The 27,625-nt window shown below is 40.7% G+C and overlaps 1 protein-coding gene and 1 pseudogene across 2 annotated transcripts in view; one reads left to right on the top strand and one right to left on the bottom strand.

Moving 5' to 3' along the window:
- Nucleotides 1-27,625, top strand: part of GLDC (glycine decarboxylase) — a 99,761-nt gene that overhangs the window by 35,356 nt on the left and 36,780 nt on the right. The window contains exons 7-15 of the mRNA XM_082470891.1: nt 206-402; nt 2,185-2,281; nt 7,596-7,701; nt 9,100-9,239; nt 9,843-9,923; nt 12,266-12,363; nt 12,874-12,958; nt 13,132-13,173; nt 14,152-14,294. Coding sequence (XP_082327017.1) covers nt 206-402; nt 2,185-2,281; nt 7,596-7,701; nt 9,100-9,239; nt 9,843-9,923; nt 12,266-12,363; nt 12,874-12,958; nt 13,132-13,173; nt 14,152-14,294 — 989 coding nt within the window. The remainder of the gene's footprint in view (nt 1-205; nt 403-2,184; nt 2,282-7,595; nt 7,702-9,099; nt 9,240-9,842; nt 9,924-12,265; nt 12,364-12,873; nt 12,959-13,131; nt 13,174-14,151; nt 14,295-27,625) is intronic.
- LOC309664304 (DCN1-like protein 2 pseudogene) lies at nt 23,733-26,797 on the bottom strand (annotated as a pseudogene). Its single transcript has 2 exons — nt 26,721-26,797; nt 23,733-24,700 (listed from the first exon to the last, which is right to left on the bottom strand). The product of its transcript is annotated as a DCN1-like protein 2 pseudogene (transcript).

Below are 27,625 nucleotides of genomic sequence, written 5' to 3'. Positions count from 1 at the left end.
TCTTTTTTTCAAGTTTGTTTTCTTCACTGGTTCCTGGCACATGGTAGGCACTCAGTAAATATTTTAAATGAATGAATGAGTAAATAAATTTCACAGGATACGAACCAACTCTGCCAGTCTGCCTATAATGGAGATAATTTGCTATCCTTCCACTGGTCTCAGGGAAGGTCACAACCTTGTCCATTTTCTCTTGTTTCCTTTCTAGAGCTTGGCCTGTTGTGCTACTGACCTTCTAGCTCTGTGTATCCTGAGGCCTCCTGGAGAATTTGGGGTGGACGTTGCCCTGGGCAGCTCACAGAGATTTGGGGTGCCTCTGGGCTATGGCGGACCACATGCAGCCTTTTTTGCTGTCAGAGAAAGTTTGGTGAGGATGATGCCTGGAAGAATGGTGGGGGTAACAAGGTAAAGCAGCTCATGTTTCTTCCCTTTTATTGTGGTTATGGTTTTCCCTGCTCCTTCTCTTGATCACAGAAGTTGTTGATTTCTCTTTGAATTTAACTGGGCCATTTTGGGTCGATTAAGGAAATGTAAACATAGAGTCAGAAGAGAGAATGTATTTGGGGTATGAATGTTTGGGGTATCAATGCCCTGCCTACCCCCCAACCCCATCCCAACACACACACACACACACACACACACACACACACACACACACACACACACACACCATTATCCCATACCTGGCCCTTCTCAAATGCCATGTACCTCTTCTCGAATGCCATGAATTTGTGCATATTTGGAAAAGTCTGTGTACAATTTATAGCATATTTGTATTGAAGTCATAGAAATGAATTTTAGATTGATGAAAGTCTTGAGAGACTGAATATTTTAAGTGTGTTTTATATCTAACTAGTTTCTTTCTCAGAAGTATTAACATGCCACATGGCTATGTAAAGACAAGGGCAATAAGAGATTACCATGCACACATTGGGTGTGACCTACATTATTTCCTAGAGGCCTGCCCTTTGGCCATTTGAGTAATTTCCAAATGTACTTCCTTGAGTGCTTCTCATTGATGAAAATCCTCGGGTTAAGAATTGAGATGAATGCCATGATTATTACTGTGGAACTTTAACATATTGTTTTTGACCTTTCATAAAGCTGGGCTATTAATGTAAGTGAGGAGTCTGAATTAGTGAATGATGTGCTGGTGATGAGAAGTTCTGAAATACTTTCACTTTGTCACATGATAGCAAAAGGCACTTTGCTTTTTAATGTAAAAAATAATAGTTTCTTTAAGTATTCTCACATTACATTTTCTTTCAATGATGTCTCTTCACCAGATGAGACAGAGGGTTTTCTAATTTAAAAGAGTTTCATATATCAGTTATCATCTTCTGATTTTTTTTTTTTTTTTGTCTGTGTTGGGTCTTCGTTTCTATGCGAGGGCTTTCTCTAGTTGTGGCAAGCGGGGGCCACTCTTCATCACGGTGCGCGGGCCTCTCACTGTCGCGGCTTCTCTTGTTGCGGAGCACAGGCTCCAGATGCGCAGGCTCAGCAATTGTGGCTCACGGGCCTAGTTGCTCCGCGGCATGTGGGATCTTCCCAGACCAGGGCTCGAACCCGTGTCCCTTGCATTGGCAGGCAGATTCTCAACCACTGCGCCACCGGGGAAGCCCTCATCTTCTGATTTTTGTATTGAACTTCTTACCTTTCTGGAAAGTGGACCTGAGAGTTTGACGAAATAAAGGCTAAGACTGCTGAATCTTTATGGTTATCTAGATTTTTAATTGTATTAAGAAAGGAGAAATTTTATTAGAGACAAGTGTTAGGTTGTTAACATCCTTTATTTATAGTCATATAGTTGCTTTAGATTTCTAGTATAGAAATTCTGTTTCCTTTGTTGGGTATTTCCCTTTTCTCTGAGTCTGCCAAGAAGCTCAGAGTGAAGTTTAATCCTCAATCACCATCATTTTATTAGGCTGGGTGATTCCTGGAAAATTTTCTTTTAAAGTTCCCAGCTTATTGTATATATCTCAGTGCCTCAAATCCTCAAAGTACAAACTGAAAATTAACAGTCCCCTTTAGAAGAAGATTGGTTTGGAAATTGTTTCTTTATGGCCTTGCACCTAAGTAATTTTGCTGAATTCACTTCAAGGTGGGAAGGAAAGAAGCAGTTCTGTTTACGGCAACTCCTGGTGCTATGATGATCTGTACTAACCGGATGTTTTATTCTTGGTCCAGAGATGCCAGTGGAAAAGAAGTGTATCGTCTTGCTCTTCAAACCAGGGAGCAACACATCCGGAGAGACAAGGCTACCAGCAACATCTGTACAGCTCAGGTAGATCACATACCTGACCTGCTCACTGAATGTCTTACAGTCTACAGCAATGAGCTACTTGTTCATTTACTGAGTTGTTGCTTCATTCATCCACTGAGCAGTGTGCACACCAAAAATGTCAAGATCTCGTTGGTAGAGAAGCCTTGTGGTCTTGTCAGAACGCCCATACAATGTATTTTACTGTGGTTCCATGTATGTACACCCTTCACCCGTTAGGGTCTCTGGCATTCTTGGCCACAGGGCAGGTCCATTATGGGTGGTGACTGGGGCACCTTCTCTTAGGGCTGAGATGGAGGCCCTCCAGGTTAGTGTGAGGAACGCAAGGTGAAGGTGCTTGAGGTGACTGTACTGAGGGGATAGTCCAGATTGGCCAGCCGGTGGTGGCCATGGGGTACTCTTACTGGGAACTCATGAGAGGCATTTCTGAAATGTATGGGATAAAAGAGGAGGAGTTATCTGAACGTTGCCCAAGGTCTCAGGTTAGAGGGAGCAGTGTTTTCTGACATCCAGCCAGTTCCTAGGATCAGGTGGAGGACCACTCCTGAGCATATAATCCATTCTCGGTTCTCTTCCATTCGGGGTCAGGGAAAGGGAGCGATCTCACAGATACCTCAGTAGGCAGTGCAGTGTTCTTCCCCTTAGGGCATAGGCTCACAGCACCACTGCCAGCTTTTAGAAAGCCTCTCCAGGGAGGGAGTAGATGATAAGGTCTTCTTATAGTTTGCTCCATATCCATTGGTTGTTGAAATAGTTTCCTCAGTTGGTTTTCCTGTATGATTTTTTTTGTCTCAGGGAGGTGGCTGCTTTTCAGGGAAGAGCTCCTCTAGTATCGCAGGAAGGAGTCAGTTGTCACAAGCTTGTCCTCTGTTGACAGCAAATTGATCTTTATGTGATGCCTTTACTTTCTGTAGTTTACCCTTCATTTGTTGAATTCCCTGCTTACATATCTTCCCTTCCTCTGCTGCTTTCTGCTCATGTTCTTGCAGAACGTGTCTCTCTGATCATAAGTGCACTAAGGGTTTTCTGCTTCAAGGTTTGAATTAATTTTCCAGGTTAACTTGGGCTATCTACAATGAGCAAAAGTTACATTCCTACTTCTTTTTTCCTTCCAGTTCATGGATAGCTGATATTTCATTATTTAACTTGGATCGTAAGAGGTCTCTGTTTTTCAGCAATGAATAACATGATGTTTGCCTTAGAGATAGTCATACCCTGTCTTCTCTGATTTTCACTTTCTAATTCTGGAGATTTTCTAACTCTCAATTGTCTATTTCATCTCATGTATTTCTTCTCATAACTGGTTGCATGAAACAATTGCTTGTGACGCCAGTGTCATTTTCTTTGTAGGCCTATAATTATTCTCTTTTGTTCGGAGATGACTGATATTTTTTAAGCTGTTCCTTGAACACTCTATGTCGTTAACCCAGCCTTCTTCTTGTAGCACCTCTTCCATGTTCTTCTCAAGGCTGCCCCATTCCTCTTGAGTGTTGTAGGGTTCACACTGGACTTCTCTTAATTTTGCATCACTGATGGTGCAGAACTTTTTTTTTTTTTAATCTCTGAAAATGCATTACTGAATTCTTTAAAAAAAATATTTCTGTAAACTTGTGACATTTCTACAGGTGTCTGAATTTGCATCATATCTTCTTCTTTATATTCTCTTATTTCTCAACTTCCACCACAAGCTTTCATTAGCTTTTTCTAACTAAAGTCCAGGGGTATTGATGTATAATTTACATTTCATTAGCTCTTTTATTGAGATATAACTCTCCATATAATTCACCCATTTAAAGTACACCATTCAATGGTTGATAGTATTTTCACAAAGTTGTGTAACCATCACCAGCATTTCATTTCTGGATATTTTCATCACCCCTAAAAGAAACTTGTTCCCATTAAGCAGTCACTTCCTATCCTTCTCCCCTCCCTTCAGCCCCTGGTGACGACTTATCTCCTTTCTGTGTCTATGGATTTGCCTTTTCTGGATATTTCATATAAATGAGATCATACAATATGTGGCCTTTTGTGCCTGGTTTCTTTCGTTTGAGATAATGTTTTCAAGGTTCATCCACGTTATAGAATTGGGAATGAAAAAAAAATTTTTCGTCTAACCTTCTAGGTTCTTCTAGCTGGTCTAAGAATTAAATTGATATGAGACAGATTAACAGGAGAAAATAACATTTTATACATACATACAGGATCCCCACATATATGAGAGGCTCAGAGACCCCACATACATGAGAGGTTAAAGGACAGAAAAGTAAATAAGGTATACATGTCATCCTGGGCTAAGGAATGGGATAGGGGCCAGGTGCTTCCAAGCATGGGAGGGCCGTTCACTGGATGATAAGAAGAACAAGATGTTTGGTAATTAGTTGTTTGCTCTGCCGTATAGATGGGACCACTTAGATAAAATTTATCTTTGGTAATAACTCCTTTTCTGGGAAGAATCCTCAATTTAAATTCTTCTGGGCAGTTAAGGGAGGATCAGTAGTTTCTCTTGAGCCCAGAAGGTCTCCATTGCCTGAACTCAAAATAATCCACATGCTAAAGTGGCACATCTTAGGGAGGCCTGTTTGGAACCCCTACGGTATCATGAATCAATACTTCCTTCTTTTTTATGGCTGAAGAATATCCCATTGTATGGATATATCATATTTTGTTAATCCATTCATCAATTGATGGGCATTTAGGTTGCTTCCACTTTGGGGTACTTTGAATAAGGCTCCTATGCACATTTGTGTATAAGTTTTTGTGGGGACATATATTTTCAGTTCTCTTGGGTATATTCCTAGAAATAGAACTTCTGGGTCGTTGGTAACTCTATGTTGAACTATTTGAGGAACTTCCAGACTCTTTTCTGAAGTGGCTGCACCATTTTACATTCCCTCCACCAATATATGAGGGTTCTAATTTCTCCACATTTTCACCTGTACTTGTTATTGTTCCTCTTTTTGGTTATAGCTATCCTAGTGGGTGTGAAGTGACATCTCACTGTGGGATTGATTTGCAGTGACCTAATAACTAATGATTTTGAGCATCCTTTCATGATTCACTTTTTTTTTTTTAAATAAATTTATTTATTTTATTTATTTATTTTTGGCTGCGTTGGGTCTTCATTGCTGCACGCAGGCTTTCTCTAGTTGCGGCGAGCGGGGGCTACTCTTCGTTATGGCACACGGGCTTTTCATTGTGGTGGCTTCTCTTGTTGCGGAGCACGGGGTCTAGGTGCGTGGGCTTCAGTAGTTGTGGCACGTGGGCTCAGTAGTTGTGGCTCACGGGCTCTAGAGCGTGGGCTCAGTAGTTGTGGTGCACAGGCTTGTGGGATCTTCCTGGGCCAGGGCTCATACCCATGTCCCCTGCATTGGCAGGTGGATTCTTAGCCACTGAGCCATGAGGGAAGTCCCCATGATTCACTTTTGATTACTTTAAGTATCCTAATTATGTTGTTTGTCAGATTATCAAAGAAATTTGAATCTTCTTGGTCTCTCTGTTTCTCTGAACTTCCTTTGATATTCTAATGCCTTACCAAGATTTCTAAAAGTGACTTTGTACTTTTCATTAATTTGTTGGTCAGTTGGTTGATACAGTCTCCTGTTTGTAGAAAGAATGATCTCTAGTTTAAAAAGTGACATGAACCAACCTCCACAAGGCTTCTGTGATGGGAGGCTTCCAGAGCATTCTGTGAACATCAAGCCTGAGTTTTTATTCCCAGGCAGTATAGCCATGAGCCATGATACACTATATTATGGATGTTTTACTTCAGACATGCCCTCTCCATAGCTATAACGTGTTGTGGTTCTTCCATATTTATTTCTAATTGTTATACAGAATCCACAAGAGTGTCTGTACTCTCTCTGGCACTTGGTCCAAGAAAGTCTACTGCTGTGTTCTCTGATGTCTTCTTTTCCTCATTTCCTTTATTGACTCTGATTTCACTTTCTGGCATTTTTGCAGTGACCCCAGAGAGAGTCCTTCTAGCAGCCTCACAGAGGAAATGTGTACCTAATAAAATAGATCTGATATTGAACATCATCCAACTTTAAAGCATTGTGTTTCTCAGCTGAGTAGTGTTTCTGTTCTGTAATGTGCCCCTTCCCACCTTGGGATGATTGAACATGAAGGTGGACCTTGAACTGCTGACCTAGTACGTTAGGACAGAAGTCACTTTAGTGGGACTGGAAACTCATAGAAACCATGGTGCTGGACCAATGAGATAGATGTGAGGGGCTGTGGGAGAATTGAATGGACTAAGCAGGTGAGGAGTCTGAGACTAGAGTTTGGGTCAGTTACCTAGGGTGATATTGCATGGTTAGAAGGCTGCTTGTTGGTAGGATCTAGGGTGGAAAAGCAGGTGAGGGATAGCGCCAAAAGGAAGAGAGACAGGAGGTGGGCCTCCATGATTTTCCCCCACATTGGCACTCATTTTCGTTTCTGACCCTTGCCATCCTCTTTTTATCCTCCTCCCTGACCCAAGATGCCACCACAGTGGTCCCTTCCTTGCTGCCTATGCTGGATTCCCTCCCTGAGTCTCAGAGAGATTCTAGTGCCATTCTTTCCTATTCTCTGTCACACTAGAATACACACTTCCCTGTAAATATTTTTGTGAAACTTCAATCAACAGTCAGGAGAGATATCTTTACCTGAGAAAGTGACCTTACTGTCAGCAGGGAATAAGCCAGTAGGTTCTGGTTTTCCCTTCCTAATATATCTCCTGCCAACTCATTTTGGTTTTATTCCCCTGCGTCCTGCATTTTCATCTTTGGTGGTCCTTTGCATAGATTCACCATTCACCTCTTGGTTGGCTGAAATTCACTTTCTAGTGCTTTATTTAAGGCTTCAAGAGAATTATAATCCCTGAGTTCCTGTGTGTTTGAAAATTTTTGTTGCTTTTATCCTTGAAGAACTGTATTATTGAGCATAAAATTCTTAGATCTCACTTTTTTCCCCTGAGGTCTTTGTTGTTCCACTATCTTCCAACATTAAATATTGCATCTCCATGTCTGATGACAGCCTGATCTTCCCCTTTATGGGTGACATGATTATGTTGCATGGATGGAACGCCTTACTGATGGTCACATTCAAAGGTTTAGTATAGTGACTCTAGGGTGTCTTGGATGCTGTATTTACCCCTCAGATGGTTGGGCAGGTTATAAATGGTCTCCAGCTATCATAGAGAAGGCAGGGAGTCTGATCATTTTGCTTTGTACCTGCTTTTAGTTTGGCATCTCAAGTCAGAATAACAGTCCCTCCCTCTGATCATCTTCCATCACATTGTTGAACTTGATTCTTTAAATGCCCTTTGTCGTTTTAGGCTCTCTTGGCGAATATGGCTGCAATGTTTGCAATCTACCATGGGGCCCACGGGCTGGAACATATTGCTAGGAGGGTACATAATGCCACGTTGATTTTGTCTGAAGGTGAGTCAGTTTTCTGTTTTAAAACTTTTGGTTATAACAAGACCGATACATGTGAGTAAATAAAACTGAAAACTCACTGCATGTCTAATACTACATGCAAAATTAAAAGTCAAATAAAAACCTAGGAATAATATTTTCAACATCTATGACAGACTGAGTGTTAATATATTTAATATATTGAGCTTTTCCTCAGTCCCCCCACCCCATACACAAGAAGAATGAACACCCTGAGAGAAAACTGGACAAAGGACATTAAATGTAATTTTAAAAGAAAGTATACAAATGAACATATATGATTTCAACCTCACTATTAATCAAAGAAATATAAATTGGAAGAATAAAATAGTGTTTCTCTCATTACATTGGCAGAGATTAAAAAGAATGCTGATATTGGTATGACTTTTATGAGGGCACTTAAACAATATGTGTCAAAAGCTTTTAAAATGTGTCTACAATTTGATACAGAAATTCTAGGAATGTATCTAAAGGAAATAATCAGATAACGATGTAAAGGGTGTGCATTGAAACATTATTTACAATAGCACAATCTTGGAAACAGCCTAAATGTCCAATAATAAGTAATTAGTTATATGGTACATAATTTAAGTTTGAATATTATATAGCCATTAAAAATAATGATAGGGGTTTTGATCTGTAGAAAAGCAAAATCTTCATGATACATTAAATTTTTTAGAAAAGGGTAAAGAAGTATATGTATGTGATATATTACACACACATACACACACACACACACACACACACACACACACACACCCTTCTAGAGGAATCTATACCAAGAAGTAACCACTAGTTATTTCTGGATGGTGATTATGGTGATTTTTTTCTCCATTTTTATATGTATTTCACAACTTTCTGTAGCATAATAATAAATATTTGCCTTTTTAAAAAAAAATAAATTTATTTATTTATTTTTGGCTGTGTTGGGTCTTCGTTGCTGCATGCGGGCTTTCTCTAGTTGCGGCGAGCAGGGGTTACTCTTTTTTGCGATGCACAGGCTTCTCATTGCGGTGGCTTCTCTTGTTGTGGAGCACAGGCTCTAGGTGCATGGGCTTCAGCAATTGTGGCACACAGGCTCAGTAGTTGTGGCTCGCAGGCTCTAGAGCGCAGGCTCAGTAGTTGTGGTGCATGGGCTTAGTTGCCCTGTGGCATGTGGGATCATCCCGGACAAGGGCTCAAACCCGTGTCCTCTGAATTGGCAGGCGGATTCTTAACCACTGTGCCACCAGGGAAGTCCTACTTTTTTTTTTTAAAAAGCACCAACCAAAACACTGGGTAGGAACAGACCGTAGTAGGATTTACCTCTTTACTTCTGTGAAGTGTCAGTGGCAGAGGGTCTGGTTTCTACATAGAGACCGGTGGCTATCCTATCTTGTCTAGGTCTCAAGAGAGCAGGACACCAACTCCAGCATGACTTGTTCTTTGACACTTTGAAGATTCAGTGTGGCTGCTCAGTGAAGGAGGTCTTGGGCAGGGCTGCTCAGCGACAGATAAATATTCGGCTGTTTGAGGATCACACAGTAAGTCAGACTTTCAGTTTTGTTTGTTTGTTTGTTGTACAAATTCTATAAATTTTTATGACTTTTCTCATTAAAATTTCTCTTTATTTAAAAAAAAAATCAGTATTGGACCTTTGGGCACAACTTCTTTGTAAACAATTTTCATTTCCAGTTTGGAACATTGTGACCTATTAAATGATAATCCATTGTCAGCTTTCCTTAAGATGTTGTGTTTTCATATATGGGACTCTTAGGCACATATTTTGCTCATAATACTCCTTCGTTCACAATATGACTATTCAAGGTAAAGGCTATGATAAGTGATATGATAAGGTAAGTTAAGGGAAGAAAAAAGTGAGCATATCTAGTACCAAAAGGAGTGCCCTGCAGCCATCTGGACTCTTTTAGAGTCCAGAAGTGGCTGTAAAACTCTCAATCTTTTGACGTTTGGGACTGGTCTAGCCTACTTTGCCCAAGGGCCAACTTGGACATAATGATACCCTGTTATTTTAGAACAACTGAGAGTTTTGTCCAGCACTTTCTCCCCTTTGACCTCTCTTGGAGTCTCTGCACTGATCTTGGCATTTAGAGCTGATGTTTTCCCTTTCATTTTCATTTCTATAGCTTGGTATTTCTCTTGATGAAACAGTCAATGAAAAAGATCTGGATGACTTGTTGTGGATCTTCGGCTGTGAGTCATCTGCAGTAAGTAAATCAAAATTCACATTCCTCATAATGACTATTTGAGGAGGTGTCACAGTTGGCTTTGCCTCTTATGGGCCTGAGTGTGAGGGAGAGGGGGCGCAGGAATGACATTAGTGTGGCCTGCGTTAAAATTATGCCACCGATTGTCCCTTGCCACTGTGACTGCTGATAGTTAGAGGTCACTGCCGTGGGCCCCAGCCAGGACTGAGCAGCAAGGCTAGTTGGAAGGATTGTTAATGGTGTTTAATTGAAACTATTCCTAATACAAAGATTCATGACATTGGAATCTTGGTTATGTTGATTCTGGGAAAACTGACCTAATATGTGCCAGGTCTTATGCTGTGCCTTGAGGCTAGTGGTAAATCAGACATACTTCCCGCCCTTTTGGAGCTTATAGTCTAATGAGGGACATACTTCCCGCCCTTTTGGAGCTTATAGTCTAATGAGAATCCAAACAGGCACAAGACTGCAATCCAGGTGATGTACTATGATGGGCACTGTCCAAAGATGCTCTCTGAGCCCAGAGTGGAGGGGGCTTCTCACCAACACTTGGAAGAAACTGTCCTAAGCTGAGACCTGAAAGATGAGTAGGAGCTATCCAGACACAGTTGAGAAGAAGGAGGATGGGGCCAGAGGTGTTCCAGACACTGGGAAAAGCAGCCACAAAGGCTAGGAGGAGAGAGGTTATATGAGAACTAGAAACAGTTCAGTGTGACTGAGTTGGTTTCTAAAATGATGAGATAGCAGGGACATGTGAGCAAGAGAGTCTGTGGGATGGAAGAGAGACGTCAGCTATCTAGACCTGTGGCAAGGTGTTAATCACAACACTCTATACGGCCTGGAGCATAGGAGCCACTTAATAAATATCTGTTAAATGAATCAATGAAAGGAAACAGAAATAGGTTCCAGAGCGTGGATCAGCGCTGCCCTGTTTGTCTGAGTCCTCTTTGAGAGATGACTTAAGTATCAGATAACAAATGTAAGTCATCAAAAAAGTATTATACTGTTCTCTTTTAATCTTTAATTAATAAACAAGACTGAATAATATCTTCCCTCTAGAACTCTGCAGTAAATTTAATCACAGATACTTGTTCCACGCATTTGAAGAATATTTATGGAGCAACCACTGAGGGCTCTCATACTATCGGCCTGGAGCAGAATGAGGAGCAAGCCATGTATCTAGTTATATATTCTGGATATTAAATGCTTATCAGATATATGATTTGCAGATATTTTCCCCCATTCTGTGGGTTATCTGTTAATTCTCTTGATAGTGTCCTTTAATGCACAAAAGTGAGCTTTATTTTTTCTTGTGTTGCTCATGCTTTTGGTGTCATATTTAAGACACCATTGCCAAATCCAAGGTCATGCAGATTTGCCCCTATACTTTCTTCTAAGAGTTTTGTAGTTATAGCTTGTAAATTTGAGTCCTTAATCCATTTTTTTAAAAAAATAAATTTATTTATTTATTTATTTTTGGCTGTGTTGGGTCTTCGTTGCTGTGCGCAGGCTTTCTCTAGTTGCGGCGAGCGGGGGCTGCTCTTCCTTGCAGTGTGTGGGCTTCTCATTGTGGTGGCTTCTCTTGTTGTGGAGCACAGGCTGTAGGCGCGAGGGCTTCCATAGTTGTGGCACATGGGCTCAGTAGTTGTGGCGCACGGGCTTCGTTGCTCCGCGGCATGTGGGATCTTCCCGGACCAGGGCTCGAACCCGTGTCCCCTGCATTGGCAGGCGGATTTTTAACCACTGCGCCACCAAGGAAGTCCCCTTAATCCATTTTGAATTAGTTTTTGTATATTCTATAAGATAAGGATCCAACTTCATTCTTTTGCATGTGTATATCAAGTTTTCTCAGCACGATTGTTGAAGAGACTGTCCTTTCTCCCACTGAATGGTCTTGGCACTTGTATTTTATTAGAATTGTTCTCAAAGATAAAAGAGCAATGTCAAGTGAGAATCTTTACTTGAGTGTTATCATGGTCGTCACTTTTTAGATAGCCCTTTAAAATAGTTTACTGGAACTTGCTTCATTATTCAAGGAACATGCAGGGGATGTCAACTTTTTTTTCTTTGGCAGTAAAGATTGTTCACTTTTCTTTGTTCATTGTGGCTAAGTTCAACAGAACTTAAAAACAGTGTTTTGGAGAATTGCCACAATGCATGACCCCTGACATCTGTCATTGCACTGTGCCAGATATCCCTGGGGTGGGTGGTCAGGGAGGTGGGAGGTTGGATGGTAGGGAATTTCTGGTGCTCTGTCAGAATACACGCTGAATGGAAGCCTTCTTCACGTGTGGTTCCAGGCATGCTTCCTGCCCTTCAGTTTCTGTGGTCTCTCCATGCAGGAGCTGGTTGCTGAAAGCATGGGTGAGGAACGGAGAGGTATTCTAGGGACTGCCTTCAAGAGAACTAGTCCATTCCTCACACATCAAGTGTTCAACAGGTTTGTGTAGTTTGTGTGACTTCTGCATTGTGTGCTGTGGCTTGGGAGCATGGTAGAGAGTGGCTTCTACTATGGCATTCTGACTATGACGTGGCCTGGTTTATTGTGGCTCAGCCTGACTCACTACTAAATCCCAATTCTAACCTGGGCAAAGCACACCTTATTTCCTGGTGGCTGTGCTCCCTTGACACCATAACCCCTAATTCTACTCTCAAGAAGATGGGAGTTTCGATGCATAGTCGCCAGGCTGAAGATCATACCCAGGAACTCAACATCCTCTTCTTTCCAACTCTTCCTCTCACGCCCACAGGCAGCTTCTTGTCCTAGGGCATCCTCTGTGCTTCATGGGCGGTACATGCCCTTCCCTCTGATGCTTTGCTGGCATGTTGTCCACGGCCTAATTTGATCTGTATGTTGAAGGTAGATCTCAGTGTGTCTTACCTTTTAGAAGGATGTGTATGGGCTCTTACCTAACTATATTGGCCTAAACCGTGTGTTTTATGTTCACAGCTATCACTCAGAAACAAATATTGTCCGATATATGAAGAGATTGGAAAACAAAGACATTTCCCTTGTTCATAGCATGATTCCACTGGTAATTATTGCCTTTATTTCTATTTCCCACCCCACCCTGATCCCAGCTCTTTGGGTCACATCTAATATGCTGCAAGAGGGATGAATGGGTGACCATTCGGGGAGATGGGAGGGCCGATCAGATAGACCATAGCATGTCACTAACGTAATATGCTTTGGCTGTGCTTCTTAAAGGGGTCCTGTACCATGAAGCTCAACAGTTCATCTGAACTCACAGTAAGTAGGTCACTTCTATTAAAAGGGAACTTAGCAGAGGCAGTGTCTTGGCTTATACATAAGCAGATAACTAGAGAAAGCTGCTTCTGGGACCGTGACTGAATAACTGCTTTAGTAATCCTTTACCTTGCTCTTCAACAATCTTGGCAGAAACCCTAACTTTATCACAACCCGATCATTTAAATTTATGGGTGAAATTATTTTTAAATATTAAAATAATTAAACATATAGTGTTTATGTCTTCCTACCTTCCCCAACTCCCCCCACCACCCTTTTAAACCTGCCATGTTGAAAGCGTTTATCAATTTGTAGTTGTTAAGCTCAGATAGAATTAAGAACCGTAAGCCTTCTTTCTAGAAATCCTTTCTCAGTGCCAGAAAGGTAGAGATTTGAGGTTTTAATTTGTTTCTTGTATCAACAGAAGATTTGTGTCCCCTGCTATGGTGTTTGGTAAGTATCTCTACTAGGCTAGGATGTTTCCTTTTTTCCATAGGATTAGTCTGATACGACAAATCACATCAGGCAAAGAAAATCATTTTATATTCTAATAGGAGGATTTTCCCCATTTGCTTTTATGTTGGTGTTTTGTTCTGCTTCATGAAAAAAGAATGATATATGTGCTATGTAAGAGTTTGAATAAACCATGCCTGAAACAACTCATTGGGTTTCATGGATATAAATCTATTCAGGGGCCTTTTTGTTCCTGAAAAAATAGGAAATGGTTATACTTTTGTATAAGTTCCCTTTCTGGGCCTCTGTGACCCACTTGTAAAATGAAGGCAGTAATAGTACTTACCCCATAAGACTGTGGTAAGAGTTGAATGAATGAATGTATGTAAAGTGCTTAGAACAGTGCCTGGCACATAGTAAGCACCCTTTGTGTTAGCTGTTGCTATCATCATCATCATTGTTAAAGTCAGTCTTATTACTATTACAATATGTACATATGTGTATGTTTCCTCCCTTCTTGCTCTTCAGCCTATCACATGGAAAGAATTTGCAAACATCCACCCCTTTGTGCCTCTGGACCAAGCTCAAGGGTACCAGCAGCTTTTTCGAGAACTTGAGAAGGATTTGTGTGAACTCACGGGCTATGACCGAATCTCTTTCCAGCCTAACAGGTAAGGGGATTTCTTCTTCTGTCTTTTCAGTTATCTCTTGTAGTATCATACCCACTGGGATGGATGACTAGAAGGTCCAAAGTGGCCTCATTCACATAACTGGGAAGGTAGTGATGGCTGTTGTCTGGGAGCTCAGTTAAGGGTGTTGACCTGGGCCTTGGTTCTTCTCCATATGGACCTCGCCAGTGGTTGCTTGAGCTCCCTCACAGAATTGGGTCTGGGTTCAAAGTGGAGTGTTCCAAGATGGAAGGACGTGGACGCTGCAGACTTCTTAAGGCTCAGCCTCTGGAGTTACACAACATCACTTCCAGAGCATTCTATCTGTCACAGCAAGTTTCAGGGCCAGCCCAGATTGAAAGTGGGAAGGGGACAACACGTGGGTGTGAATGTCAAGAGTCCTGGTTCATTGCAGGCCATCTTTGGAAGCTAGTTACTACATCCATCTTATAGTGTAAGAATCAGAGTCGAGCACACGTGTTAACTCCTTATAAGCAGTAATGCCTCAATCTAGTAAGGCCAGGAGAGTCCGTATCCTAGTTTGTTCTGTCACTAACTTTGAAAGTTCCCTTCCTTTTTTCTGTCCTCGGTCTCTGTCTGTAAAGTAAAAACATTTGAGCAACAGTGATTTTCAAAAGCAAAGGGCTCTTGCAGCATCTCCTGGGTACTTGTTAAAAAAATATAAATTCCTGGGCCCCACTCCAGAAGTACTGATCTCCAAGGGTTGAGACTAAAAGTCTTTGTTTTTAAGAAGCAACCAAGTGATTCTGATGTAGTATAGTCAACCTGGATCCACTGGATTTGTGATCTTTCTGTCTTCATGGGAATAGATAGACAGACAGACAGACATGTCGTCAGCATGTGAATTAACATCTGGGGATACCTTCAGAGGAGGAGTCTGTTGTCTGCCCCGAGGTTCTCTACCTCCCACTGCTCAGTGTGGTTCTCCACCAGCAGTCTCAGCATTGGCAGCACCTAGAAGCTTGTTAGAAATGCCAGATTTCTATTTCAAGATACAAAAATCAAAGGATTTTTAAAACTGAGACATTTATTGTCTCATTTTCTGAGACAGAAGGTAATCAGATCTTAATCAGTTACTATCAAGCCCTACCTCCTGTTTGGAAACATAGGTAACACAGCAAAGCCATACACTTTGTGAAAACAATATACCCCATACAGTACAAACCCTTTAGGAAGAGGGCATGTGACAGATGAAAGGACACAGAGCTTTTTTAATGTTAGTCTCTCAAACTCTCATTTCATAAATAGGAAGGAATTGACGTTTATGAAAGTCAGGCTGTAGTATACCTTCATTAAAATGTCATCATGCAGCTTTGCTTTTTTTTTTTTTTAATTAAGGGAGGAACCTGAGTAAATTAACCTGAGGCAATAATACCTTAATTAAGTGTTGACAATGAAGAAACTGCCCTCTAGTGATGGAATATGATCACATCTTCTGTATTGTACTGGAGAGCAATTTTTCAAGACCATTTTAACTTTTAAAAGTCATTAGCTCTTTTTTTTTTTTAAAGTCATTAGCTCTTGCAGTAAATTGAGGTCCCAGGCAGGGTCTCCAGAAGACTGACTGAAGGATGAGGAAGCTCTCCTTCCCGTAAAGCAGTGGTTCCCAGACCTGGAAATTAGACTCACATGGTGAGTCTATAACTAATCCTGATGTCCAGATCACAATCCCAGATAGAATAATAATCTCGATGGGGAAAGACTAGGTTGAGGGAAGGATGCAGGCATGGGTATATCTTTAAGGCTCCCCGGGTAATTCCAGCTTGCAGCCAAGGTTGAAAACCATCGTCTTAGAAGTTTCTCTGTTCTCCTCAGTTTACCTAATGCTCTTTCTCTGTCTTACTCTCCTCATTTGTATGATTGTCAGCGAGGCTCCATTCTCTATCCCAGTCTTGGAGGAGGGAGAGAAATCTTTATCATTTTGTACCTCCTGGCAGTGACGCCTTCTCCAGCTCCAGAGATTCCCAGATATACCACCCATTTCCAAGAGCTGACTTGAGTGTTACAGAGGCTGTGTTGAGGCTTAGTAGAGGGATATTTCTGGTCCTGAGCAGAGGCTGCTATGACAGATAGGGAAATACAGGGGCTATGCTTCCAGTGAGTAAGGAAATTTGATGTCTAATTTGGGAAAAGAGGAAGGGATGCACCACATATTCTATGTGAGTGACTTTAGTTTTAGCTCTTCATAACCTCCCTCTTGGTTTATTTGTGGTAATCTTTTCTCCATAGGTGGATTATAAATCCCAGGTCTTATAATTCTATATTCCAGGTCTCAGAGTCAGTCTACCACAAGGCTAACTACTTACTGGTTAATTAGTCATGATTTAATGCTGGCTAGTGTCCACTGAAATCTAAGGGACCAATGTAGGCTTTATAGTTATTGTAAGAAGAAACACAAGTTTTCTTGACTACTCTGCACAGAAAAAGAATTTAGTGTACCATGTCAGCCACTGAAGTTATACTCATAAAATAGAGGGTGTAGTAACCTCTTTTATCAAGGGACCATTTCCTGGTGTTTTTATTTATACCTGACAAGTTGGAACTGGTCAGTGTGTCTATAGAGTTCTAGAGTCCAGTCACCAAAACTGGAATCTAAATATATTTCCCTTCCTTTTTTGTTACTGCATGGTATTTAAAAGATAACTATGGCATAATTTTTAGGAAGTAGCGTTAGTAATATTTTATAACTTAATTTTTTATCGTGGTAAAATATACATAATATAAAATTTACTATTTTAACCAGTTTTAACTGTCCAGTTCAATGGCATTCATTACATTCACATCATTGTACAACCATCAACTCTGTCTAGCTCCAGAACTTTTTTATCTTCCCAAATCGAAGCTCTGTACCCATTAAACAATATTTCCTCATTTACCCCTTACCCCAGCGCCTGGCAACTGTGATTCTACTTTCTGTCACTATTAACTTGTCCACTCTATGTACAGCACATAAATGGAATCATACAATATTTGTCCTTTTGTGTCTGGCTTATTTCACTTAGCATAATGTCTTCAGGGTTCATCCATGTTGTGACATGTCAGCATTTCCCTCCTTTTAAAATATTCCATTGTATGTATGTACCACATTTTGTTTATCCATTCTTCCATCAATGGACGTATGGGTTGTTTCAACCTTTAGGTTATAAGGAATAATGCTGCTATGAGTGTTGGTGGACAAATACCTGTTTGAATCCCTGCCTTCAGTTCTTTTGGGTGTATAGCCAGACATGAAATTGTTGAATATATGGTAATTCTGTTTAATTTTTTAAGGAACTGCCATACTGTTTTACAGATCTATGCAGAGGCATAGATGGAAAGAGAATCAAAGGATGGACACCGAAATAGTTATCTCAAGGTGGTAGAATTTCAAGTGATTTTTACTTTTTGTCCTTACGCTATTTTAGTTTATAAAAACGTTTTTTAACCACGATATATGTTATTTTAATACAATCCAAAAATAAGTTACTTTTATTGTGGGGAACGTGCATATTATGAAACAATGAAATTCTTGATAAGATGCTTACAGATTCATTTCCACCCTGACTCTCCTGATCTCAGGGGGTTTGGCCATCAGCTGATAGCATAATGAAGTTGGCTTTGAACTTGCCTTGGGGCTGTGGCAAACCACTGGTCTTCCTTTGTAGCAAAGCCGTACTCAAAGTGAGGAAGGTTTGCAACAAAGGGCAAAAGAGCCAAACTCTGTAGAATAGAGTAATATTTAACATCAAGTGGACTTGAAATACAACTCTCTGGTTCTAAAATGCCTAAGTAGGAAAACTGCAATTTTCGGGCATAAACCTGAGTGTTTCTGCCTGTTTTCCTGATGGCTCCGCCTCGTCTGTGCTGCTGGGCCCTCACATAATGTCTTCCAGTCCAGAGCAGTTCTATGTTATGCCCACAGAGGGTTTTTATTCTTTCTCTCTTTCTCTAATAGTTCCCGCCTAGATAGAGACTGCCACAGGGCCTTTGTCTGCAGTGCACTTTCTTCTGAGGGGAAATCAGCAGCTCAAAGGAGAGGTTAGCTAGCACCCAGGATATGTGAGGCCTCCAGAGCTCTGTCATGTGGCTTCCTCCCTAGTTGTGATGTAGGTTTCTCTCCCATACAGCAAGAAAGGGAAAACTACCTTATTGATCTGAGATTTAATTGAGGGATGGCTGATAAATATGGATGATAAAGGATTTTGTAACCAAAAACTGTGGCGTGAAATCTTTGGTTCATATAGCCAAGCCTTCACTTGGTCTGTTTCCTGGGACAGTTAGATCCCAACGTTGTTTAAAGGACTTGAAACAAAAATGTCAAGAAACTTGTCCCCATTTCTCTTATTTATTTGCTCAATCTATAAACGCGGAGTGCATTTCCAGCTTAGTGGAGAACGTAGCCAGATAATATTTAATTACCTTTCCATTTCCTACTGTGCCCAGCGCAGCTTGCTTCAGCTTGTTCCCCGTATCCCTGTGACACTCTTAAAATCATTCAGCAGCACACAAATACACTCTAGGAATTGCTAGGTTAGAATTATGATGTAATGTTTAAGGCAGACAGAAACAGCATTTAACACCTTCCACGGATATCTAAAATGAAAGACAGGCTGGAATTATTATTAGCTCACTTGGCTCATAAAAGTGAGGGAGTTGTTTTTGTCTTTAAAAACTGCAAACTGTGATCTTGAGTGTAGATAGAGCTAGCAGTTGCTTTCCCGGAATCTCCTCCTGGTAAGGTTCTTCAATGAGGTGTGAACAGGGCGCAATCAATGACTCTCAAACTTTATTGTGCATGAGAATCACCTGTAATTGCTAAGTCCCACCACCAGAGTTTCTGATTTAATGAGTCTGGATTGAGGCCTGAGAATTTGTATTTCTAATATAATCCTGGGGGATGAGGTGGTGCTGGTTTGGCTACCACACTGTGAAAACCACGGCCTGCAGGGGTTCTCAGTCCTGGCTGCATATTAGAATTCCTGGGGAGCCTTTGAGGTATACCATGGCCTCCCCACCGCGCAAACTAGCTACATCAGAATCTCCTCCAGGGGCAGTACCCAGGCATCACAGAGTTTTTAAAAAGCTCCTCAGGTGATACTAATGTGCATCACTGGGTTGCAAAGTGTGTTGACCTGGAGGAACACCAAAGAGGGAGGTTTAGTTATGACTAATATCTTCCAGTGGAGTGAACTTTAAAACTGGCCTTTGCAGGCCAAGTCATGACTGTCATGTGCAGATCACATTGTTTACAACAAAGAGAGTCAAACCCCTGATATTGGCCATGTCCCTCCCCTTCTTTCCTGAGCTCATGGTCAGTGTCATTGAGTAGACTTACCTCATTGATAACTTCTGATTCGCTTTCCTACTGGGCCTAGTGCAGCTTCAGAGCCCTCCCTTACAGAGAGCTCTGAGAAACCAGATATTAGAGACCCTCTCTGATGAGTGACTAATTTCCCAAGGAGACACTCAGAGTGCCAGGAAGAGAAAGAAGGGTGAAGGATGAAAAGAGCCACTTTTGGGGAAATATAAAGCAATGAGAAAGATCTTCCCTTCCCCAACTTTCTTGACTCTCAAGAGTATATTTGGATTTTTGCAGTTTGTAAGGCTTTGGAGAAGTGGTTCTCACATTGGGCTGTACCCACAGAATTTCTGATTCAGTACTCCTGGGGTGCAAGCCAAGCATTTATATTTCTAACAAGTCCCTGGGTGATGCTGATATTTGGGGATTTCGAGTTTGAAAACCACTGCTTTAAGGTGCTCTTGAGATATCAGAAAGGTTAGAGTGGCTGGATCCATCCAGATGTTTTTTGCCCAGAATTCAAAGGTTAAGCATAGAATTTAGCTTATGTCAAATTAGATACAGGTTGGTAAGAACATGTTGAGGGGGTGTTATTTTAAGCTACTAGAAGCAGAGATCTAGGTAGTGTTTGGAATATTTGAGTTATGCAACAAAGAGTTTGATTGAATTTGAATTGCTTCTAAGATATGGAAGCATATCGTGTTTATCCTGTCTGTAAGATAGGAGTCAGCACTAATTCTACCTTGTTTTCTTGAGAGTGGTCCTCTGAGGTTGCCGTGCACTGATTCAGGTCATTTTTGACACACTGGCTGTTTTGTTGATCATTTTACTGTGATTAGTTTTACCATAATGTCAGTTTCTTAGCTAACATTTCACTTGGATCATTTTTGTTCCTAACCACTCGTTGGTGGTATTTTTAAAGTAAAGAAGGGTTTGGATGAGGACAGTTTGGCATTAGAATGTCCAACATCAAAACATTATGTATCACAAGAAATTATTAATAGTGCTTCTTTCTGGGGAGTAAGACTGGGAAGAATTTGAGGGGGGGTTGCTTTCTTTTCTTTTTTTACTGTAAGCTTCATCCCTTCTGCATTGATGGAATTCTAAAAAAATCAGACAAACATATTACTTTTATAATACAAATTTTAAATTCATCTGTAAATTAGGTGGCATATCCCAATGAGACAGATGAGAGTAAGATCCAGAGGAGCTCAGGGTAAAATTGTTTGAAAAGGGACAGCAAATCAAGGAAGGCTTTGATATTAGGGGCAAGAGAAACTCCAGGATGGCCCCATCTCTTTGTTAGACCTGCCTAGGAATGAGTGACTTTAAAATGCTGTGTTGTAGGAGAAATTTAGTAATCCCCTCCCGCCCCACGACACTGTCATTAAGTAAAGGTTCTTAGGTGCAACAACAGAAGATGGGTTGGCATAATTTAAGCAGAAAAGCAATTTACAGGGTGAAGATATTGGGTGCTTCCCAGAATTGATGGAAAAGCTGGAGAATGGGGCTTCAAAAGTGAGCAAGACCCAAGGGAGGTTGGCAGCAGAGAACAAATCAAGGTCACTCCAGGGGAAACATCACCACCACCACTGTGACTGCCCTTTTCCTAGGGTCACTCTCTCCAGATTCATGAAGTCCCAGGCTGGAGTATCCGTTAGGTTGAGACTGGGTTACATGTCTAGCACCTCGTTCATGGGTAGTGATTGGGAATATCTGGTCCCTTTCTGCTTCCATAGGGTGTGTTAGGACCCTGCCTTTTCCTAGACTCACACAAAAGGGGAAATTCCCCTTTTAAGGGGACTGAAAGGCTGAGCATTTCTACATATACATCCACAAAAAGAGCAACAATGAGAACCTGCAAATCTCCAACATCCTAATGTAACTCTTCCTTTCTATTTCTAAGCACATTCACATGTTTGATCATCACAGCACCATTTTCTAATTGAGTTGCCTTTGTTTTTTACTGTTTGTTATGTAGTTTCTTTGTTACTGTTTTTACTGTTTATATGTAGTTTGCAGATATTTTCTCCCAATCTGTAGCGTGTCTTTTCATCTTCTTAACAGGGTCTTTTGCAGAGCAAAAGTTTTCAACTGTGATGAAGTTCAGTTTATCCATTTTTCCTTTTATGAATTGTGCTTTTGATTTCAAGTCAAATAACTCTTTGACTAGCTCTAAATTTCAAAGATTTTCTTCTGTTTAATCCTAAAAGTTTTATCGTTTTATGTTTTACATTTAAGTCCATGATCTATTTTGAGATAGTTTTTGTGTAAGGTATGAGACTTAGCTTGACCTATGGAAGTCTAATTGTTCCAGCATTATTTGTTGAAAAGGCTGTCTTTCCTCTATTGAATTACTTTTGCAATTTTGTCAAAAATCAGTTGGGTTTATATATGTGAATTTATTTCTGGTTTCTATATTCTATTCCATTGATCTACAAGTATATCCTTCCACTAATAATACACTATTTATTACAGTAACTATATAATAAGTCTTGGCATCAGACTGATTCTTCTTGCTTTTTTCTTTTTCAAAATGAAGCTATTTCAGTCACTTTGCCTTTACATATAAATTTCAGAATAATCTTATGTCTACAAAAATCTTGGTTTTATTGGATAATGATGCATATTTTAGCTCTTAAATATTATAGTTTTGGGACTTCCCTGGTGGCGCAGTGGTCAAGACTCCACGTTCCCAATGCAGGGCGCCCGGGTTCGAACCCTGGTCAGGGAACTAGATCCCACATGCATGCCACAACCAAAAGTTCACATGCCGCAACTAAGGAGCCAGTGAGGTGCAACTAAGGAGCCTGCCTGCTGCAACTGAGACCCAGTGCAACCAAAATAAATAAATAAAATTTTTTTTTAAAGTTATAGTTTTTACAACAGGCTAGATGTTAGATATTGATATTATAGGTGGTTGAAGGGAAACAATTCACTTCGTATTTAAATTTACAGTTTATCACTCAAAAAAACCTTTTCATGAAAAATGTCTTTTTAAATGTAATAATTTAAAAAACATATAGGAAACTTCTTCAGAAGTTCAGATATTATTAGAAATAAAATAGGCCCACTGACTTGTAGACAGCTTAGAAGAAACTTCTCTGAAACTGCACACTAAATGTGGCCATTAGTGTGTGAACTACAATGGTGTGTTAAAAACTACTGAATGATTTTCAGAAGAATATCTAGAGAAAATTAAAACAAGAATAGATTTGGTAAATCTCGATACTTGATAGTTCAAAAAAATTGTATAAATCTTGAATCATCAGCACCTAAAATTTTAAATGTTATGATCCATAACATGATCATTTTCTTTAGGGCACTATTTTTTTTTAATTAATTAATTAATTAATTAATTTTTGGCCGCGTTGGGTCTTCGTTGCTGCGCTCGGGCTTTCTCTAGATGCGGCAAGCGGGGGCTACTCTTCGTTGTGGTGCTCAGGCTTCTCATTGTGGTGGCTTCTCTTGCTGTGGAGCATGGGCTCTAGGCGCGCGGGCTTCAGTAGTTGCGACATGCGGGCTCTGTAGTTGTGGCTCGCGGGCTCTAGAGCACAGGCTCAGTAGTTGTGGCACACGAGCTTAGTTGCTCCACGGCATGTGGGATCTTCTGGGACCAGGGCTTGAACCCATGTCCCCTGCATTGGCAGGCGGATTCTTAACCACTGTGCCACCAGGGAAGTCCCTAGGGCACATTTTTAACACCTTTTGACTTGTATAAATATAGTATCCCACTTTGACTTGTATAAATAAAACATCCTACTGTTTTCTCAGTTCAATTTATAGTATAATTCAACAGGAATTTTGGTGACTGCTGGGGTTCACACTAAGTCATGAATTGTAGCATATTCTGCAGTCATGCAAATGGGTTCTATGTTACTTTTTTGTAAGTATATATACTGTGCAGAAATCTTTCTCTTAAAAACAGCAGCTACAATAATCCATCTTCAAATATTCCCAAGCAGACAACTTCTGAAGAATTTCTTATGGTGTATATAAAGTCAGCCACTGTATTCTTTAGGTGGAACAAAGAGGTTATTTAATGACTGGTTGAGGATGACTTCTGCAATCAGTGACAAAGGTACTCAGTAACTGACCAAAATGCCTTCTTTATAGGATGCAATTCACTTATAATCTTATGCTTAAATTGTATGCTTAAAAAGTGCTGTGCTTCTGGAGCTTGTGCTCCGCAACAAGAGAGGCCGCAATAGTGAGAGGCCCGCGCACCGTGATGAAGAGTGGCCCCCGCTTGCCGCAACTAGAGAAAGCCCTTGCACAGAAACGAAGACCCAACACAGCCAAAAATAAATAAATAAATAAATAAATAAATAATAAAAATAAAGGAATTCCTTTAAAAAAAAAAAAAAAAAAAAAAAAAAAAAAAAAAAAGTGCTGTGCTTTCCACCTGTGACTATTGGCCATGCATATCATTCTGCAAAATCATCTGTAGGAGCAGGCCATCCATGTTTCTTCTTCATCATAGATAGACGTATCTGCAGTTATATTTCTAAAATCTAGTGGAAGTTTCCAGGTGTCCCTTGGGATTTATTTTGTGTGATAGTCCAATAAAAATTTGTTCCAAAGATCTAAAAATTTAACCTTTCTAGATAGAACGAAATTGTAATATTTCTTAATCTTAACCTTTGCTCAGTGCTCTTAGCAAAGGCAAAGGTAAAATGATAAAAATCTTTGAAGTTTATTTTGTCCTTCTTGCTCTAATCTTAGCAAAAGAGCTGAACTATCACTCTAGCTCTGTCATGCCATCTTCAAATTCCACCCCCCTCTTTAATTAATTTTTTTGCCAAATTCACATTGAATAGCTGCCCTGAAATCCCACACTTACGATGATACACTGACGCTAAGAGGGTCTAGGTTTAAATCATTACAAAACTGTTGAATCCCATCAACTCCAATTTATTTTCACCTTGTGGATCATTGTACTTGCTATACAGTTGTTCTAGCTTCGTCTAGTCTACTGGATTTCTCGTGGATTCTTTGTAGAATGAGTCTGGGTTTTGGAAGAAGTTGCTAGTTGTCACTCATTCTGTGTTAAACAGTACAATATGTCGCAGTTTTTTCACCAGCCTGAGTAAATGCCGTGACTGGGGGCCTTGTTTTTCTCAGACAGTTTAAGCTTATGCCTACCTGGCACTTCTAAGTGGGTCTGAGGCTCCCCATTCACTGGCATCCTCCTCACTGTGGCTGGCTCTGCAGGTCCAGGCCACTAGCCACTTCATTTTAAATAGATGTCAGAAGACCACTATCCTAGCTGCCCCTCCACAGGTAGTACTTTTCTGATGGGTTCTGTCTGGGTTATGCTTATAAGCAGTTACTTTTCATAATACTTTTCCACCAACAGGTGGCACTAATAATTCCCCTTATTTCCATAGTACCCCAGGAATAAGACTTGTGTGGCATTTAGAACATATCTTTTGTACTTTTTTGAGTTGAAACATGGCTGATTTTTAAGAGTATCTAAGGCAGAAAACACCCAGCATTCCTGATCAAGTCTTTAGCATGTTGCCTTTCTCCTGGATTACTGGCTCCTAGCTCCAGTCTCTTCTTTCACTCCTAGTCTAAACACCTTGGTTGGTCTTCCAACAAAACAAGATGAGTAGAAGTCATGAGAAAAACACAGAGAGAAATACAAAATCCATGTGCTGAAGTCCCTTTCCATGGGGGAAAGGATGACATTAATGTTGATTGTCTGGACTGGAGAAGAACTCAATTTTGAACAAATTGACTAAACATTTATTGCAGAGCTACTCCATGCATAGTACTATTCTATATATTCCCTGTGAGTACTATTCTATATATTCCCTGTGAATGTATAGAACTCTAATACCTAAGATCCTATTCTCAAAGCCTATACCCTAATTGAGATAAAATAGGCACACGAAGTACATGTGAGATCTATAATTTCAATGTATAGTGTATGAATAGGATGGTATTATCAGAAGAACGAGTAGAGTAAAATACTACGTGAGTTTGGAGGAGGTAAAGAATAATTCAGTCATTCAGTCAGTCAGTCAGTATTTATTGAACACCCCCTATGTCAGTGTTCTTGGCGTAGAGAAAACAATGTTGATAAAGACAGATAAGATTTCTGCCTTCAGGGAAGGCCTCTCTGAGGAGGTGACACTTGAGCTGAGGCCTAAATACTGATAAGAAGCCAGATATTTGAAGAACTAGAGGAGGAGCTTTCCAAGCAGAAGGAACATTTAGTGAAAAGCCCCAAGATAGACATTGGCTTGATCTGTTTCAGGGAAGGAAGAAGGCTTGGGTGGCTGGAGGATAGTGAGCAAGGAGAGGATGGTAGAAGACACGGGTGTAGAGGTGGGTGGAAGTCACAGATCATGTGGGGGATTTGTAGGCCACGGTGAGGAACTGGATTTGTGACTTTGGGGAAGGCTTTATAGAAGAGGCAGAACTTGAGTTGGGACAGTTGAAGAATGGTGGATTTGGCTTGTTGGAGGGAAAGGAGAGGGTGATAGAGGTTGAGGGCTGTGGAAGTGCTCATTCAAATGCTGTGGTAGCCCATCCTCAGCCCATCCTGAGTCACAGAGTGATGAGGGTTGCTGCCTGAAGATGGTGATGATTGATGATGATGATGATGACGTTGATGATAGTGATGATAGTTGCCAGTACTTAATGAGTGTTTACCTAGTGCCAGGCACTGTGAAAAGCCCTTTACCATGGATCATCTCATGTCTTATCATATCTGCCCTTCGAGTTGGGTGCAATTATTATGCACATTTCAGAGATGAGAACACAGAGAGGCTAAGTAAATAGTGGTGTAAGTGGTTTGCTAAAACGTGGCATGTTCATTTTCCTGTTCTCAAAATAAAGAACATCAAATGAGCTAGAACTTGTTTTTCAGAAGCCAGAAAAATAGAAGCCCAGTGTTTGCCTCCCTCCCTGGAAGAGAGAGGAGAGAGGCAAAGCTCACTCAGTGTGGGTGATGAGGAAATGGGTGCCCCAGGTCTTATGGGGACAGGCCTTTTACATGGAGCTAAACCTCCTAGTTCTGTCAGTCAGACAAGGGTTCTGTGAAGGAAAGCCAGCGTTTGCTCCCATGACTCTAAATCCTTTGGGAAGCACAGCGTGCTCAGAGGAGCCTCACTGCTTACAAGTGAAGCACGAGGCCCCTTAAGACAGGCCAACTTGTATCAGTGTCTCCCGCTGTCACTGTTGGCCGGTTGGGCATGTAATACTCTGACTCAGTTTCTTCATGTGCAAAATGAAGACAATGGTACCTATCTTGTGGGGGTATTAGGAGGATTCAATAAGATGATATAAAATGCTTGGTGGTGACAACAACAATGTTTCCCATTTACCTGTGTTTACTCCGTGCACAGTGCCTGGTAAAGAGGAAGTGCTTAATTAATGGAGCAGTTTATACTTATTGTTATTATTATTATTCCTTAACTCATCTAGTCTCTTCTGCTGCTCTGTGACACCCACATTGTGGAAATCACCACTTTCCTTCCTTTCCTCCAGCCAGGCTCTACGCCCTGCACACCCAGATGTTTCCCTGTTCTCTGTCCTTTTCTCATGCTGAGCCCTAAATCGTCAATTCTGCCGTCTCCTGACACCAAACCATCAATGCCCCTACACTAGTTTGCAGATATTTCAAATCCAACTGGTTCCATCCCAGCGTTCTCTCAAAAAATGTTTTCCAATGCTCAAAATTTTAGCTTTTAGTTTAGAAATTAAACAGTTTATCCAATTTATTCTTAAGCCTTGCGCTTTTTTAGAGTATGATCTCAATATTACGGGGTGACCAGAAGCGATGAATGCCAAAACCACCGCGCCTTCCACAGAGTCAAAAGATGGTGTAATTTTGCGAAATGGAGGAAATATGCATTTTGAATGGGATTAAAAAAACCTATTACTCACTTCCTTTCCTTCCTGCAGAGAGTACTGAGAACATTAAGTAACAGTTTATGACTGACTCAGCATCCCTCCCTGGAATGTTAGTCATTAAGTGTTCTCTAAAAGCAGTGTCTTCAAGGACTGCTGAGACGGGGATGGC

Source organism: Balaenoptera physalus (genome assembly GCF_965194825.1).
Source record: "Balaenoptera physalus genome assembly, chromosome: 7".
In the NCBI taxonomy this organism is placed as follows: Eukaryota; Metazoa; Chordata; class Mammalia; order Artiodactyla; family Balaenopteridae; genus Balaenoptera; species Balaenoptera physalus.
The sequence above is the reverse complement of the archived record's forward strand: the minus strand, read 5'-3'. Positions and strand labels throughout refer to the sequence as shown.